The sequence below is a fragment of the Echiichthys vipera genome (genome assembly GCF_963691815.1).
Source record: "Echiichthys vipera genome assembly, chromosome: 19".
Taxonomy (NCBI): domain Eukaryota; kingdom Metazoa; phylum Chordata; class Actinopteri; order Perciformes; family Trachinidae; genus Echiichthys; species Echiichthys vipera.
In genome coordinates, this window is record NC_139844.1 from 19,794,728 (window position 1) to 19,810,584 (window position 15,857).

The 15,857-nt window shown below is 42.0% G+C and overlaps 2 protein-coding genes across 2 annotated transcripts; one reads left to right on the forward strand and one right to left on the reverse strand.

Annotated features, from left to right (window-relative positions):
• The first annotated feature begins 4,888 nt into the window (after window positions 1–4,888).
• On the forward strand, window positions 4,889–9,433 carry mrps18a (mitochondrial ribosomal protein S18A). Its single transcript, XM_083933509.1, has 6 exons — window positions 4,889–5,031; window positions 5,701–5,732; window positions 7,016–7,120; window positions 7,211–7,334; window positions 8,797–8,872; window positions 8,981–9,433. Exons 1-6 carry the CDS (start codon window positions 4,896–4,898, stop codon window positions 9,123–9,125), a joined length of 618 nt encoding a protein of 205 aa, XP_083789635.1. The 5' UTR covers window positions 4,889–4,895; the 3' UTR covers window positions 9,126–9,433.
• Window positions 9,434–9,672: 239 nt separating this feature from the next.
• Window positions 9,673–15,381, reverse strand: rsph9 (radial spoke head component 9; the record flags this gene model as incomplete). Its single annotated transcript, XM_083933701.1, has 5 exons — window positions 9,673–9,833; window positions 12,822–12,968; window positions 13,288–13,417; window positions 14,880–15,048; window positions 15,155–15,381. 5 exons carry the CDS (start codon window positions 15,379–15,381, stop codon window positions 9,673–9,675), a joined length of 834 nt encoding a protein of 277 aa, XP_083789827.1.
• Window positions 15,382–15,857: the final 476 nt, after the last annotated feature.

The window sequence follows — 15,857 nt, forward strand, 5'->3', positions numbered from 1 at the left end:
ACAGCGTGAGATGGCTGTGTGTCCCATTAAAACATCCTTCAGAGCTTAAATGAATCACATGTTACATATTTGTGTTGCTCTTCCAACAGGTTAAATGTGAATCTTTCATCAAAAACAGATGGAAGGAAACTAATTACAGTCAGAGATTTGTATGTAGCACAAGGCATTGATCCATCTGCTTTAATTGACTTATTGTTGCCAGCCACCGGGGGTGACAAACACAACTCAACTGAAGGAAAGAGAAAAAGAATCAAAGGGTACAAACTGTTTCCAAACATTTGAAGAGGACCCCTCAGGAGCCAAGGATCTATTGTTTTTATTGTATCAGAGGCAATGCAACCCGCATGGAAATACTAAGAGCTGCTCATCATACATGAAGTGTGTGCGTATGAGAAAGACACATGCAGGGGAGTGTGTGTGTATACGTGGATTTACGGGGCAGGCTGAGTGTGTACCAGAGAGGATAGAAGCTGGCACTCTCAGAGGGCCAAGCGGAGGAAAAAAACAGGATGAGAGCCTCTTCAAAGAGCAGTGAGTTTGCTGAAGCCAGTGCCATTTAGCACGTACACCCAAATAAGTGCCGGAGGGGTAGTAAGTAAGTGAGAGGGGCCGAGAAACAGAAGAGGTAGGGGGGCCTCGTTGATACTTGGATGGATGATGATTCATGTCACTTGCGAGAAAGATTTAGCCAACATCATAGCCATAAACACCGAATGTCATTGTAGACTTTTTAGCTCTACTCCCTGGTCGACGAAGCCTGCTCTCTTGTTTCCAGTTGTCTGCTTTGACATGCTTCTCTCTCCTAGCCTTATCTTACACTCGGTGGGGGCTTTTAACCAAACTCATTCCCTTGAAATAGGCTAATTGTGTTCAGTTGACTTCCTTGGATGCAACAGCCCTTACAAGTTAATCACCCAGGAAAGCCTCTTATAGTGACAGCGAGGCCGTAATTGCATACCAGACTGTGCCCATCAATTTGGATGGCAACAAATCCACACATTCCATCTGCATGGGAATGAGACGTTGTGTCGAAAAGGAACTCTTGGCTCCCACCGAGAGAAATCTTCACTCGAGGAAACACTCGTTAGCGAGTTAGAGAGTTAGAGAGCCGCGGCCGCAACAGTCATATTGCGTAATTCAGTGATTTTCGATTAAAAGGTACCACGTCAAATTCTCAGATCCCACGGTGTTGCTGTGACGATTCCACTCGGGGGTCTTTTTGTGTTTAGACTCTTCGGCAGAAGCCATCGCCAGGGGCCCTTCGGTCTTCACCAAAACATTAAAGGCAAAACAAACTGAGCAGCGTGACAATAAAAGGGGGAATGCGGCGGGGTGGGTTGGATTTGTTTTTGTGTGATGTGACCGTGCCCACTCATCTTCTCTCCAGTCTCAGCTCTTTTGCTTGTTCCACGCTGCGTTTTAGCAGTTTGTCCAAGGAAGCAGGGGTGAAAACTCTAACCTTTTCCACACAGCAATAACTTCCCACCATGACATCGAACCAACATTGCTTCAGCGTCCCTCAGCGCTCGCTGTGAAAATGTCAGACGAGCTCTTTTCATGTGAGGGAAATCCTATCTGATTTACTCTCCCCCCCACTCTTCCTCAGCTGAGGCGCCTGTTTGTACAGGGCCATGTTTCATTTGAATATCAAAGCCTATGAGGAGGTGGCCAGACACTTTAAATGCCATTTTTTGGGCTTCTCTCAAGGAATGTGACTGCTTAAGTGCCCTTGACGAAGGGACCTGATCACTGAGACAATGCTTCCTTTGTGGCGGCAGGGTGACGGTAATCTCTATCTACTCTCAGCTCAATAGACGAGACGAACACAGAAGTCCATTTGCATCTCAGTGTCCAGCTCTTTTAGGCTCCACGGTTTACATGGCAATCGAGAAATTACTCACATTTTTTCTGGCCTTGAGACCAAACAACCACAATGGCGAACGCGTTTGGAAAATTGATATGGGAACAACTGAATCGTCTCGCGTGCGTCACAACAACGTCGTTCTCTAAATTACTGCATTACTGTTGCTGTGCAATATCAGAAAATGAACAGCAGTCAACGTGCAGTATCACTGTATCAAACATACATTCCAAATACATTAGATTCTGACACTGAAATGTGTTTTTGTAAACAAATAAAAGTTTCTGTTTACATATAAAGGATAGCTCAGCCCAAAATAGAGAAATACATATTTTCCCTCTTACCACATTTGGTTATTCATCAATTTAGATTGTTTTGGTGTGAGTTGCCATCTGTTATCAGCAGTAGAAAATATCAGCCTTCTCACGAGTATGATGGAAGTAGACACTGGGCTTGTGGTGCTTGCGGTCTGTCAGTACGCTTCCTTTTACGCAGTATGGTTGGTGGGTTTAGTTCAGTAGAAAGAAAATAGTTCCTGCATGAAACTGCTCACAACCAGGCTTCTGGTTTGTCTTGTGTTACCAAGGCAGAGCTTTTGGAAAGACAATGAATGTTTTATATTCATATTCTTATGATTTAGTTTGGAAAATTGAGATCTACCCTGAAAATAAAAAAAGAAACCTGTTTACACAAAGATAATAGCTCTGATTTTCACAAGAATATGTTCAATAAATGTGTTGTCTGTATCTAAAAAAGGGATTTATGTAAGCAGATCTATTGTTGCGGCCTGTCTTTGCTTTCGTTACGCTTTCTTTACGCAAACGGATGAAGCCATGAGATAAACCCTGACAAACTAAAACACGACTGGACAATGGCATAGTGTTCTCATGATCACAATCAAACATCCAACTCTTTATCTTCTCCGAGTCTCTTTATCTGATCGTGAAAAACCTGCCTGTATCTTCTGGTTTCTGCAACAAACGTTTGGCATGTTCCTACAGTGCTCCTCCATGTGCCTCTCATACTTTCATCTGATGAGCGTGGTATGAACTGAGGCATGAGCGTCAAGCCTATCTTTCTCATGCATTCTGAGCATCTGAACGAAAGCAACACAAGAAGAATCTCTAAGATCCACAGATACGTGCTGCAGTTTATCGTATAGACTGCAGGATTCATTTGCCCCTGCGCTGGCACGTTATGTTTGAATCATCCTCGTCCTTGCTCTGTGATCTGGATCTGACTGTCACCTTTTCCGGAGAGTTCCCTTGTCTTGGATACGATAGATACTTTCCATCAGGCCACGTTTTATGTTATTTTCCCCCTTGTGTCTGATTTGATTTGATATTGTGATTGATATGTGGTTGTGGTGTATTGTAGATGTATGAACTGAGCTCAAAAAGTGTTGTCCCACAGGAGGTAGAGCGGTTGTGCTTTAGTCCACAAGGAAGTGTGTCTGTCTTTGTATCTCTCTCTCCATCTGTATGTCTTTTCTCTCTTTCTCTCTCCCTTTCTTCCTCCCCAACCGATCAAGACAGATGGCCGTCCTCCACAGAACTGGGTCTGTCCCACGTTCCTCTCTGTTAAAGGGAAGGTTTTCGTTGCCACCGTAATTGTTGGGTCTATGTAAATCATAAATCATAAGTAAGTAGAGTGTGGTCTTTACCTACTCTGTAAAGTTTCCTGAGATAGCTTTTGTTATGATTTGACACTATAAATAAATTGAATTGAAGGATGGAGGTTCGATCCTCGGCTCCTCTGGTCTACACTTTGAAGTGCCCTTGAGGGAGACACTGAAACCCTAATTGCTCCCCGGGTGCTTTTCAGCTGCTCACTGCTTCTTAGTATGGGGTAAAAGCACATTTCACTGCATAGATTTAACAATCGTAGCCTATGAAACAACTGATGAGTAAAGTTTGATAAATAAAAATAAAATCCTTTGGGGTCCTTTGATGGAAGATCATAGCTGTATTTTTTTATTTTTCACCAAGTGTGTTTATTAATATTCAGAATAAATAATCCCACTACAACAAGATATAAGGTGCAAAACAAAACTATCACAATACGGCTCATCTCAGTGAATCTGATAGCCCTGCAGCCAGACACTAATACTTGGTTTAGTAGAGGATTTGATTTGGCTCTAGTGTATTTGACTTGTAGCATGCAAAAAATAATCATAGATTTATTTGCCTTGCTAAGGTTATGGTTTATCAGAAAAATACCAAGGATACTTAGCTTTGGGTCTAATATGGGTTTTATAGCAGTAACCTGCAAGATCATATCCAAGGCCTGAATCATTGGGCAGTCCCATAGGCAATGGTGTAGCGTGCCCTCTCTACACTTGTAGCACGTGTCAGGGTTATTGGAGTTGAATTTATTAAGCTGAGTTGGTGTTACATGTATGATGTCTGATTATCCACTTGTATTGAAGTAGTTTAAAATGGGTATTTATTGTTTGTGTTTGAGATTTTGAGCAAATCTTCTGCCAGTCCTCAGTGGAAATTACTGGATTTTAATCTTCACACCATGCCGACCTTTTCCTATCCTTTGACACTTAACTCTATTAAAAAAATAGCAACAAATCAACATTATAAGATGGAATTACTGAAGTCAATCCCCTCTTATGATGTTGACTTGTTGCTATTTCTTCTATTGTGTGTAGATGTGTGTCTACTGTAGGTAGAATTAAAGACTTCTGTAACTAAAATATAGAGCTTCTTATCTGCAGGTATTTAAAAAAAAGGTTTGGTTGGATGTCATATTGTTTCAGATCGACAAATGAGAGAGTTGTTGTCAAATAAATCTGCTTACTAAAGCCTTTGTTTGCCCAAATTTTGAAGCCTGGTCATAGCTATGATTAAATGTATCTGTATTTGGAAGGGAATTTCCCATGCAACCATTTTTCTCATAGGAAGTACCAGTCTTTTATTGGTCTTCACCACCATCGATGTAATAACAGGCCTTCACCGTGAGCGTCACTGTTGTCGTTCTCGCGAGATTACCAGACAGGAAGAGAAGAGAAGGTCAGGAACCCAACATGGCAGCCCGCAGTATGTTGAGGTCTGTGTGCTCCTCATTTGCGAGCTTGAACGTAGGCAACGTGAAGGTTCAACAGAGGATAAATGTGCCCCAGATAACCGCTTTCACCGTCCAGAGCCGAGGGATTCGCCAAGGTGAGACTTTTCTGCAAACGTTAAGAGTTTAACCCGCTAATGTTAGAAGAGCTAACGTTAGCATCATACAACATGCACGTCAGAGGAGATACCGACTTACCTTATCCCTTATGCAACAACACACACGGACAACAAAACAAACAAAAACAACACATTATAGCATTCAGTAGCTCTTAGCCATGCCTCCTTTAAGGCTGTGTTTCCTTTTTGACATCTACGAACACAACAAATGTCACTTATGAACCGGTCACATTGAAGTAAACACATCAGAGAGTGTGTCCTACCCGAGTTTGACACGTTTTCCGACTGACTTTAAATGTCTTTACGTTTGTGGTTTATGTGTCTAAATATTTATATAGCTATATCTATATTAAATAAGAGACATTTACTCATTTTCTTTAAAAAAAAAGATGTAAACAATGTACTAACTGTAGCCTCACCTAACAACATGTTGACTGAATATCACTATGGGCAAACACCATTTATTGGAGAGACTCAAGCTGAATTGTAATCACTGGCTGTCAAAGTATTTGTAGCATATTATTTTATCACTGGGTACCATCATCACTGACAATGTCTTTGAAAGATTAGAAAGACAGAAAAGAAAGGTACGGTAGTCAGGCTATGTTCATGATAAAGGCCTAACACCATGCATATTCTGTTTTACAGTGCTGGAGAAGAAGGAGGATAAAACAACAACAGTAAGTAAAGCCAGACTAGCTGGTATCATGAAACTGATATATATGTGTATTTGTTTGATACACAGTGTTTTGATGTTTCAAGCACTATAAAAAATAAAATGTTTATAAATGCAGCATTTTAATGAATTCTGAACTAGTGGTGAAAAGCATACATATATTTAGTGTTTTTTTCTCTAATAACTGATTGCTTTGATTTGTATGACATCAGGCTATGCACTGAAGAAATAAATTAAGGGCGCACTCACTGTCCATCCGAACCGTGCTCAAGCACGTTTAACGGCTAAAGTCTAGTTTGTTTGACCAGTGTGAGTGGAACACATAAGGCGAGGTACGCTTGCCGGTCACAGACCGTTTGGGAGAGGTGGGCTTTTGTAAAGCACGTTTGCACATGTACGAGCACGAGCGTGCGCACGTGTATGAGCACAAGCATGAGGCCTACGGCGGCTCTGACATCATTTTAGGTGCGACCTGTTCGGACATAGAAAAAAGGACGGACCATGCGCGGATATTTAAAACAATGGTGGCGAAAGGTTTGCGTTGGTGTGATGCAGAGGTGGAGTGTTTACTGCAGATTTGGTCGATGAAAATATTCAAAAACAGTCGACAAGACGCACAAAAACTCTGAGGTCTATGGAAAGACTTGGAAACAAAGCGAACAATCGCGATGACGTCAATCAATGTGTGTGGCGTGTTATGGCGTGATGACGTGTAGGGAGACAAGAAGCATTTGCGGCAGTCCCAGGTAGTGTGAGTCCAAACGGGGCTGGGCCGCGGGGGTAGAGGGAGGGGGGAACGTACCCTAAAGCACGGGGCACGGTACGGATGGACAGTGTGAGTGCGCCCTAAAAGCCAAATATAGAAAACGGCTGCTTTGCTATAGTGTGGATGTTTAAATTAAAGAAAGAACATTGTACAATAATCCACTGTGATAATAACATAGTTAAATTGTATGCGGTTGGTATTGTCTTTTAAATCTATATAGCGGGGGTTTACAATTTTACACATCATTCAAATGTGTCATCTCCGGGTAAAGAATAAATCATTGCAACACAGAGCATAGACACATATGCTTAACCTTGTTTTCCAAGGGAATGTCTCCGTCAGATCTGAGGAGATGCAACAAAGGCAACTCCTTTTGACCTGCATTGGCACACCTATGACCAACAGTTAGATAGGATAGTGGGAGTGAGGGGGGGGAAACGCTTTATCTTACTGCACATGAAAAAATATACAGTCAAGCTGACAAGGAACCTACCATTACTTATTCTTATACTGTCTATCAGATTGAGGGAAAAATACTAGACACTGCAGCAGCACCGCAGCCTCCAAACCCCACAGCCAAGTGTCCTATCTACAGATGGAACCTGCAGCACAAATACAACTACACGGTGAGTGAGTCCACAGGCATTTAATCACCTGACTATCTCAGACATTATGGGAAGTGTATCAAGTGTTTATTGTGTCGTTTTTTTGTCCAGGATGTCTTGTTGCTCAGTCAGTTCATCAGGTCAGATGGAGGGATGTTGCCCAAGAGAATCACTGGTCTCTGTACAGAGGAACATCGCAAGATTGCAGTGTGTGTCCAGATGGCTCAAAGAGCAGGTCAGTGTCACTGCCTGCCCTTTGGTGGTGATCTTCATTCACTCCAAATTTTAGATTTAATAGAACCTAGTGACTTAGGGTGTTTGATTTCAGTTGTCACAAAGTTCTGTAGTGTGGGGGATCGAATAGCAAAAGTTAAGCTAATCAACTTTTGCCACAAATTTCGACCTCGGAGTAATCATCAGGGCCCCATCCACAGACGGTAATGGTTGAGAGGGCACATACCAGGGCAGTAAGTCTGAAATGTATTTAAGGACAAGAGAGCAATATCCTTTTAACATCATTTTGAAATCAAACAGGAAGCCAGTGTAGGGAGGCAAGCAAAGGGGTGATGTGATCATACCTCTTTATCCCGCCAACGAGTTGAGCAGCAGCCTTTTTGTGCAAACTGGGAAGGAGGGAGCCCTGACTGATACCTGAGTAAAGTGCATTGCAATAGCCAAGATGAGAATAGATAAAATCATGTATAACTTTTTGTAGATCAGCTATATATAAAAAATGACTTAATCTAAGAAACTTTCCTGAGCTGGAAGAAACATGACTCAACTACAGTTTTGACTTGATCATCAAAATTGATTTTAGCATTCAGCCCTAGATTCCCAGCAGCCTGCTTATATTATTTGACAGACCACCATGGTTTGCACCAAAAGACCAGGTAGAATGTGGAGGACCAAAGAGAATGACCCCAGACTTATCATTAAATTTAAGGACGCTTTAGGACATCCAGGTGTTTATATCAGAGAGGCAGGTTGTGAGATTTGCTAGGCTGTTAGGATCTGTTTGTTTTAATGGCAGATATAACCGAGTGTCGTCAACATAAAAATGATAGAGCACATCATGGTTTTCAATAACCTGGTCAAGAGGAAGCATGTAAATAGAAAACAGAAGGGGGCCAAGAACGGAGCCTTGAGGGACCCCAGATGTCAAGTGAGCCATTGAGGAAGTAGAGCTACCCAGTGCGACAGAAAATGTTCTGTTGGACAGGTAAAATCGTGACAAAAGCCAAGCCTTTGATGCCTACCCAAGTCTCCAAGCAGTGTAAGAGGATCATGATTAAATCTCAAGCTCGGAGCGCTGAGCCAACCCTAATTTGCCTCTGATCTGGGGCTTTTGTTGGGGAGCTCCAAAAGCTGTCGGTGAGCGGAGAAACAGGGCTAAAGTTGGGCAGTGAGCCCTTAAGTTGTCAGAATGGACTCATTTAGTGACTGGCTCTCTATGCATACATTACCATCAACTGCTCTTTGCCATTACTGCAAAACCTTACCCCCGCGACTTTCCGCAAGCCAACTTGTACAGAAAGTAGCCTATTGAAAGGGCAACGGCAGAAATAAAAAATGGCCGGCACTGTGGTCAACCTACTGCACTGATTTGAATTGGAATGTCCTGTCTACTCATTCTGTTTCTACGATTGTACTTTTTTGACTTGCTTTACTGATGATTTGCTTTTTTTGACGCATTCAAGGTCTGCTCCCTGACCATATACCCAAACATCGAGTGGGCTATGTCCCAAAGAGCACCAAGCCACCACAGCTTAACAGGTAATGCACACATGTGTCTACTTAAATGTGTTTTTGTCACCATTATCTATCGATTGTTAGCACCATTCTCAGTCAACCTGAAACTAGTAGTGATTTTCTGTTGTACAGATACCTGACTCGTTGGTCCATTGGCTCGGTGAAACCCATATATAAAGCTGGACTAAAGTGGTGTAAGAAGCGCATGGCTGTTGGCCACCCAGCACTGAAGGACAATGTGCGTTACGGTGTCAAGCCACTTTACATAAAACAGTGAAGGACAGAAAGCCTTACAAATCAGCAGAGCAACTCGACGAGAATGGATTGACTCTTTGCTATACTGCCCTGGGGAAAGGCCTAAAAGCTTGATCCATCTGTATTTATTCTACCTTTTGTTTATTAAGCTGCGTCACCCTTTTAATGAAGCGTGCTCAGCCCCACCCAGGACCATCTATTCTGTCTCTGCTGGTTTTCAGAAAGCCCTTGAAGTGAAGTCTCAGACAGCTTAATGTGCGCAACAACCGGGTCAGTGTAACAGTTTCAAAGTAGGTGGTATATTGACAGTGTATTCTCAAGGCAACACAGATGTGCAAATAAAATGTGTGTTTACTCTGCCTCTCAACATGTGTTTAGCTTTTGTGCATGAAAACTGAATGGAACAAAAAAGCTTTAGACAAACTGCATGACGGTACCTCTTCAGTTTATTTGTCAAGAAACCAACGAAAAGTGCTGGAATATGTTACGTAGAATACATTTTGAGGGATGATGTGGACAACAGAGACACATGAAGAATTTGTAGCATGAAATGGGTTATAGATGTCTCCTTATAGCATGAAGGGAATGTCCAAATTCTTGATCCCATCACCAATATAGATGTATCCATGCTGTGGCGTCATGGGGACATGATAGAAGCTCAGGCCAAGCCACAACAGGCTCCGGAGCACGCTCACTTTGCTGGCACATTCAAGCCGAAGACTCCATGATCCTACACACAAACAAAGAAGGCTTTGCTGTAAACAATTGACGTTAAATGCAGGAGGCTTTCACTTTCAACAGAATTGAAATAGAGGCTACAATAATCTTTGGAAATCAGTCCAAGGAGATTATACTATTCGCATGCTAGAGGCAGCCCAGGGATACTCCAATAAATCAACCCTTTGTGCTTTTGATATCTACAGTTTAACCTGTTTCGCAATATGTTTGGGTATGGCCATGAACCCAAGATTCAGGGGATTCAGAACAAAAGCCCTTTGATGCTTTTACAGAAAAGGGACATGATTTTGATAAATTAAGACAGTTGTTCCACCACTTTTTTTTTTGATCGCCTTTGAACTTATCGGGCAAAGTATGATGCAACTGTAAAAACGTGTACTGTACTGCTGCAGCAGCAGGAGAGATCTCAAACCATAAGTCAGGAGTTGGGGAAAGGTTTATGGGATTGTTGTGCAAAAGAGGGGGAGCCAAACTTAAGGTCCCAGAGGGAAGCCCCTGTCTTTTTCTGTAGGTAGCTCGTACTACATTTCTCCCAGAGTCCCCCTTAAAATAATGTTAACTCATTCCCATTTGCAGCGAACGCATTCGAACTGCCCCTAAGACGTTTGCGTTGAGTGTGGCATTCAGACAGCTGTGTAATGTCTGCTGCAGTGATGACACTGCCGACATCCGCATCAGCTCAAAGAACACGCACAAACATATACACATGTGGAAGCCCTTGTAAATCAGACATCTGTTGGTCATGGGTGCTAAACATTTAGTTCTTTTTTTCTTCCACATGTATACTTGTAAATCCACTTTCTCAACATTCACTATGGCCTGGAGTACATTCCTTTTTACAGTATCCATGTTTGCTTATTGTTTGCATCCTGGTGTGATTTTTCTAACATGTAGGACCAGGATTTGAACACACACCTGAATTTCTTGTCTTTTTTTAATATAAAGCAGGTCGGGGTGCTATGTAAATACTGTGAAACTATCAAAACTCTCAATCCACAGAGAAATGCACACAGCTCGTATTCAGACACTGTGTCTTTAAACGAGCCGTCAGGACTTCTGTCAGTTGTGATGTCACAATTATATATAGGTAGAAAGTGCCGCTACAGTGCTGTTAGTCATTGCCTGGCTGTAATGTGGGAGCAGGAGGAAGATGTGGAAAACAGGTGCTAAATCTGAGCGTTTTCAGACAGAAGGTGAATACAGGTATATTCAGACAGACGGAAGCAATGAGAAAAATAATGAGTTTTACACCAGTGGCGGCTGAAGGTCTTTCAAGGAGGGGAAGCTCATTTTTCCGGCCTACATCATAAATGTGTTTATCTATATGTAAATTATACCCTTTGTTCCTTTTCAAGAAAGTGATCTGTGACCTTGTCGTACCAACTAGTCGTCTTTTCCAGGGACTTGACCAGTGTCCTCTCAATGGCCAGAAGAGCTAGGCTGCTTAAACAGTCTTGGCCCAGCTGGAGCTGCTGCGCCAGGCTACTTTGAAGTGTGACCGCCTGTGAGTGTGAGTGACAGGGGGGGGGGAGCTCCGCAACTGCCGCCGCTGTTGGGGAGAGACACCGCAGAATGACAGAACGGAGTCCCCAAACACAGCGCTAGTTGTTTTTAACTTAGACAAAGTCACAGAGGATCGATTAAGTCTCCGGATCAGTTCAAAACAACAGAATGAAAAACTTGGGAAAAGCTCCAGTGGCTGTTTATTCTTCAAGATCGCTGATTCGCTCATTTAGCTGTCAATCAAGAGGATTCCGCCTCAGACAACTCATCCAATCATCATGCAGAATCCAAGCTAGCCCACTTCCCCATAGACCCCCAGAGACGCTGACCGTTCGATGGGCGGGACAAAGCCCAGCATTTATCCAATGACCGTCTAGTTTCGCTGCAGTAGAACAACCCGCTCTATGCTTCCCTATTGAGGTCAGTAGAAGCTGAGCGTCCGACTGTGTAAAGTGCTGTGGGGATGAATGAGAAGGAAGTCGCGCCGGTGGTCTGTGATTAGTAGCTGATTCTGAACAAAAGATAAAGGCTTTCTGGCGCGTATTTAGTCCGAAATGTACACACAGCAGTACATATTTCACCACTATTGTTTTTGGGTGACATTTTAGGGGAAGTTCAGCTTCCCTTGCAGTCTTAGAGCAATCTCCACTGATTACACATGTTCTAGTAGACACTCAAAATACAAGTATGAACCAGAAAAGGAGCACAATATGGGACCTTTAAGAATGTTCATTGTACTGCACTAACATTTTTAATGTTGAAAAATGGATACTAATTGGATGTAGTAATTTGTTCTACATTAGCTAACACACTGATATTGGATTATTGTTTTCCTGTAAATTTGAGCCGCACTATTAAGCATTTAACAGCATTTGGTTTCAGGTGATCGTCCTCATGTACTGGTTTTAGACTTGTTTTTGATGATTGTAGAACTCTTCTTTCTTTTTGAAGAACTTGAGGTTATTCTCACAGTAGGTGGGATGAACCCTGATCCAAGAGCTCAGATATCAGCAGTAGTCATCTAGTTATCAGACCACTGTATGCAAAAGTTCTTCCAACGTATTCAATCATGGCAGGCAGGATGATGGCAGAAGTTTTGGGAATTTATTTAATCAGTTAATGTTGCTTAACCGACCATTTCACTGTTAAAATGATTCAGTTATTTCCACTTGGAAGCAACCCCTCTTGACTTTCAGTCAGGTGAATCACCGTAATGACTTCTGTTGAAACCACACCTCATTGAGTTGTAATGTAGCACGGCAGTTGGATCAGACTAAATAAGAAAAACCTAATGTTGCACCACTGCCATTTAAGACCTCAGTAACACTTGCTCAAAACAGTTGAGTGTTAATTAGTCCAGATCATAGGATGACTTTTTTTTATCTGCACTGGTTCGATAGACTGTAGTGTCTAAGTCTTGAAGCTCAGGGATAATAAAATAACAAAGTATGGAATAGACTGAACTGTGTGGTTTCACCTTTAGGAATGTCGTCACTCAGTACATCCAGGAAGTCAATAGCTGGGTTTAATTCCCCCATTTCCAGGATGGATTTCTTGTGCAGATTCTTTGCTTTGCTGAAGTGGAAGAAGTTGTCGAGCTTCCCTGCTTCTGAGTGCGACAGGCCTGAGGAACAACGCACATGGGCAAGTGATTCAAACTGAATCGCAGCAATGATTACGCAGTTTTACAGCAGAACGATGTCAAAATATACACATGCATGCATATGTTTTCTTCACAAAGCAGCACTAATGGGTTAACCAAATAATTTTTGCGAAGTGTAATAACCTATATCCTAAAATGTTGTTTATCATTTCCGTCCAATTCAAATAAATACCAAATATTATGAAACACCTCGGGGTCATTCACATGCAGCAGCAAGTGTTAACACGCTACAATGAGACAAAGACACGCCATGTGGCAGAGTGATGTAATTTTTTTTTACCACAAAAGCTGCGGTTGATCTGAACAAGGCCATGTGGATTCTTGACAAAGGCGCCACGTGGTACCACAGACACTTCCTCATCGATCTTATAAACTGTCACCGCCAGCCTGCTCTCCTCATTCACTTTGATCTGAAACCAAGAACTGCCCATTACCAAGCTGGAATTTCATGGCTGTACAGATAACGTTGGTATCCAGGAAAAAAACAAACAAATAAATCACTGAAGAGCTGCAGCTTTGAGATTAAATTCTCTCTCAAACTAATTCTTCATGAGTAAAAACACTTGTCACTTGCAGAGATAGCTGACCTGAGATATGGTGGAATGATTTTTTTTTTGCTGGCAAAAAAGGTAGAACATTGTTACTTCTGCAGTTTCTTCTTCTTCTTTTTTTTAAATATTTAATTTAGGTCCCACATCCATCTTGGTTTTGGCTTTAGTTATAATTCTACTGACACATTATTAGTCTACTAAACAAAGACCATGCACAAAAACCCTTTCTCTTGCTTTGGTGCAGTAGCCGCCTGCTGTTCATACCGTTAGTACATTAGCTAGTATATTAACTGCCATATCTTGTTGGTTATATTCACATTACTATATACTGTATATTATTACAGTTAAAGGTTGAATATGTCAAATCTTCATTAAAAGCTTTATTTTAAAAAATTATAATAATAATACACCCACGGGGCGTTTTGAGGGGTACAGAAATAAAGTATTGCTTTTCCATTAAAATAATGTTTTGTTTATTTAATTTTTTTTTTTTTTTTTTCGTTTGACAACGACTTTCTGTCACGTTCTGTTTACATTTTACCAACCAATAGCGTTTTGGCATGGCATTGCGGGTTGCCAGGGTGTCTGTTGTTGGGTGCAGCTACTGTAGGCTGGCACTGGGTGAAATGGAGTTTACCAATCCTGCAGCTGCTTATTTGTACCAGCAGGTGAGTGACCGGAGACCGTCAAAAAGTAGAGTCAATATAGGCCAAGAATTCACTCCATGGGCTGAGATAAAGAAGTTAAATGACATTAAAACTCACGCCAAAATGGCTATGTTTCTCCTTGATCAGTAAGCTAACTTTCATGTTTACTTAGCTGTAATGGCTAACAGTAACTGTCAGCCAAACTCCTCTAATACTTGTTTTTATGGTGTAATTTTTCGGAGGGGATGGGTTTAAACAGGCTCAGACAGACTCCGGTCTCCTGTAGGCTGCTGGACCAGGTCTGACCAACCTGGCAACCCGACTGTTGGAATTATGCTTTGTTGTTACGACTTCGATCTTGAGACACTAGATGGCGATGTTCTGCTCATTCTCCATATTCAACCTTTAATGTTAATTCTGTGGTTTCTTGCACAGTGGCAACGAAAACCTTCCTTTGCTTCTTCTTCTTATTATTATTAATAATATTATATATATATTGCGACTTGCTGCTGCTCATGGGTAAATTGTTAAGTTTCTGTAAATAAAAAGTGAGTGGTCAAGACCTACTCTATTTGCAATAGTTATCCTGGGATAACAGTTGTTATGCTTTTGCTCTGTAAATACAATATTTACACTATGACCACTTTACAAAAAGGAGTATTGATCATACTCACCGCTATCTCCTCGTCTGTCGCTTCATTAGTCTCTCCTTGCCTGCGGATGTTACGCCCCTCATACACATATGAGGGGTCTCCAATAAAGCGACCCGCTGCCCCTTTGGACACCTCCTCGATCATAGAGTCTGTGGCAGGGGGGAGCAGGAACCAGTCCATGCAGTTGAAGCTGAAGACAAGAGGCCAAAGGACACGACACACAGACAGGTAACGTTCCTCCAGACTGTCAAGGGGCAGACATGAAGTAGCCTATCTTACAATGAACCTAATCTTACCTATAGAGGTTCTTTTTATCTCGCATCTCATCTTCTCCTCTCCCCTGAGCGATGAAATAATCCTCTTTTAATCCCAATATTTTGCCCCAAAACAACACCCGATGGAACTTGTAGTTTTTCTTCAGGATCACCAGGGAGGTCTGCAGAGCGGTTCTTTGCTCAACGTTTAAAGTGCACCCGCTACCGGCAACGAGCTCCAAAGAATAGTATAACGAATTGGAGTCCATTGTTCCTTTAGTAAACTACTTTAAAGCGTAGATATTAGTTAGCTTACCGTTTTCTGGCGTTTTTTTGCCTACTTGCTAGCCAACATAACGGCTAAACGGAAGCCTTCCGGTCTGAACGCTAGTTTGGTTGCTAATGACGACGAACGTTGTTGCGCTGGTAGTCATAGCAACGCGCCAGTTTTTGTTATTTCTTTTTTTTCCGTTTACAAATGACATTCTTTGAGTGTGTAAATATACAGTTAAAAGGTAAACAAAGTTGTTGACGTCAGACTTTGGCAGTGTTTGCTTGTCGTGTTTATTATACAAGGCAGACGTCATGCCTCAGACATAAATATTAATGTAGCTGGAGATACAGTAAGGGCCGCTCTCTGAATCACCCGCACACTCCTGAGGGAAACATGAAGGAGTGGTGCTCAGCCTACCATTTCATTTCACTTACGCAGAAAGGTCAGTAAAGTTTTAACACGTGTGTCACT

What these genes read in the sequence shown, in the direction of transcription:
- mrps18a (XM_083933509.1), top strand. Translation starts at nt 4,896, where the DNA reads ATGGCAGCCCGCAGTATGTTGAGGTCTGTGTGCTCCTCATTTGCGAGC. An exon ending in AGGAGGATAAAACAACAACA is followed by an intron (nt 5,733 to 7,015) that starts GTAAGTAAAGCC and finishes ACTGTCTATCAG; the next exon opens with ATTGAGGGAAAAATACTAGA. An exon ending in AAGCCACCACAGCTTAACAG is followed by an intron (nt 8,873 to 8,980) that starts GTAATGCACACA and finishes TCTGTTGTACAG; the next exon opens with ATACCTGACTCGTTGGTCCA.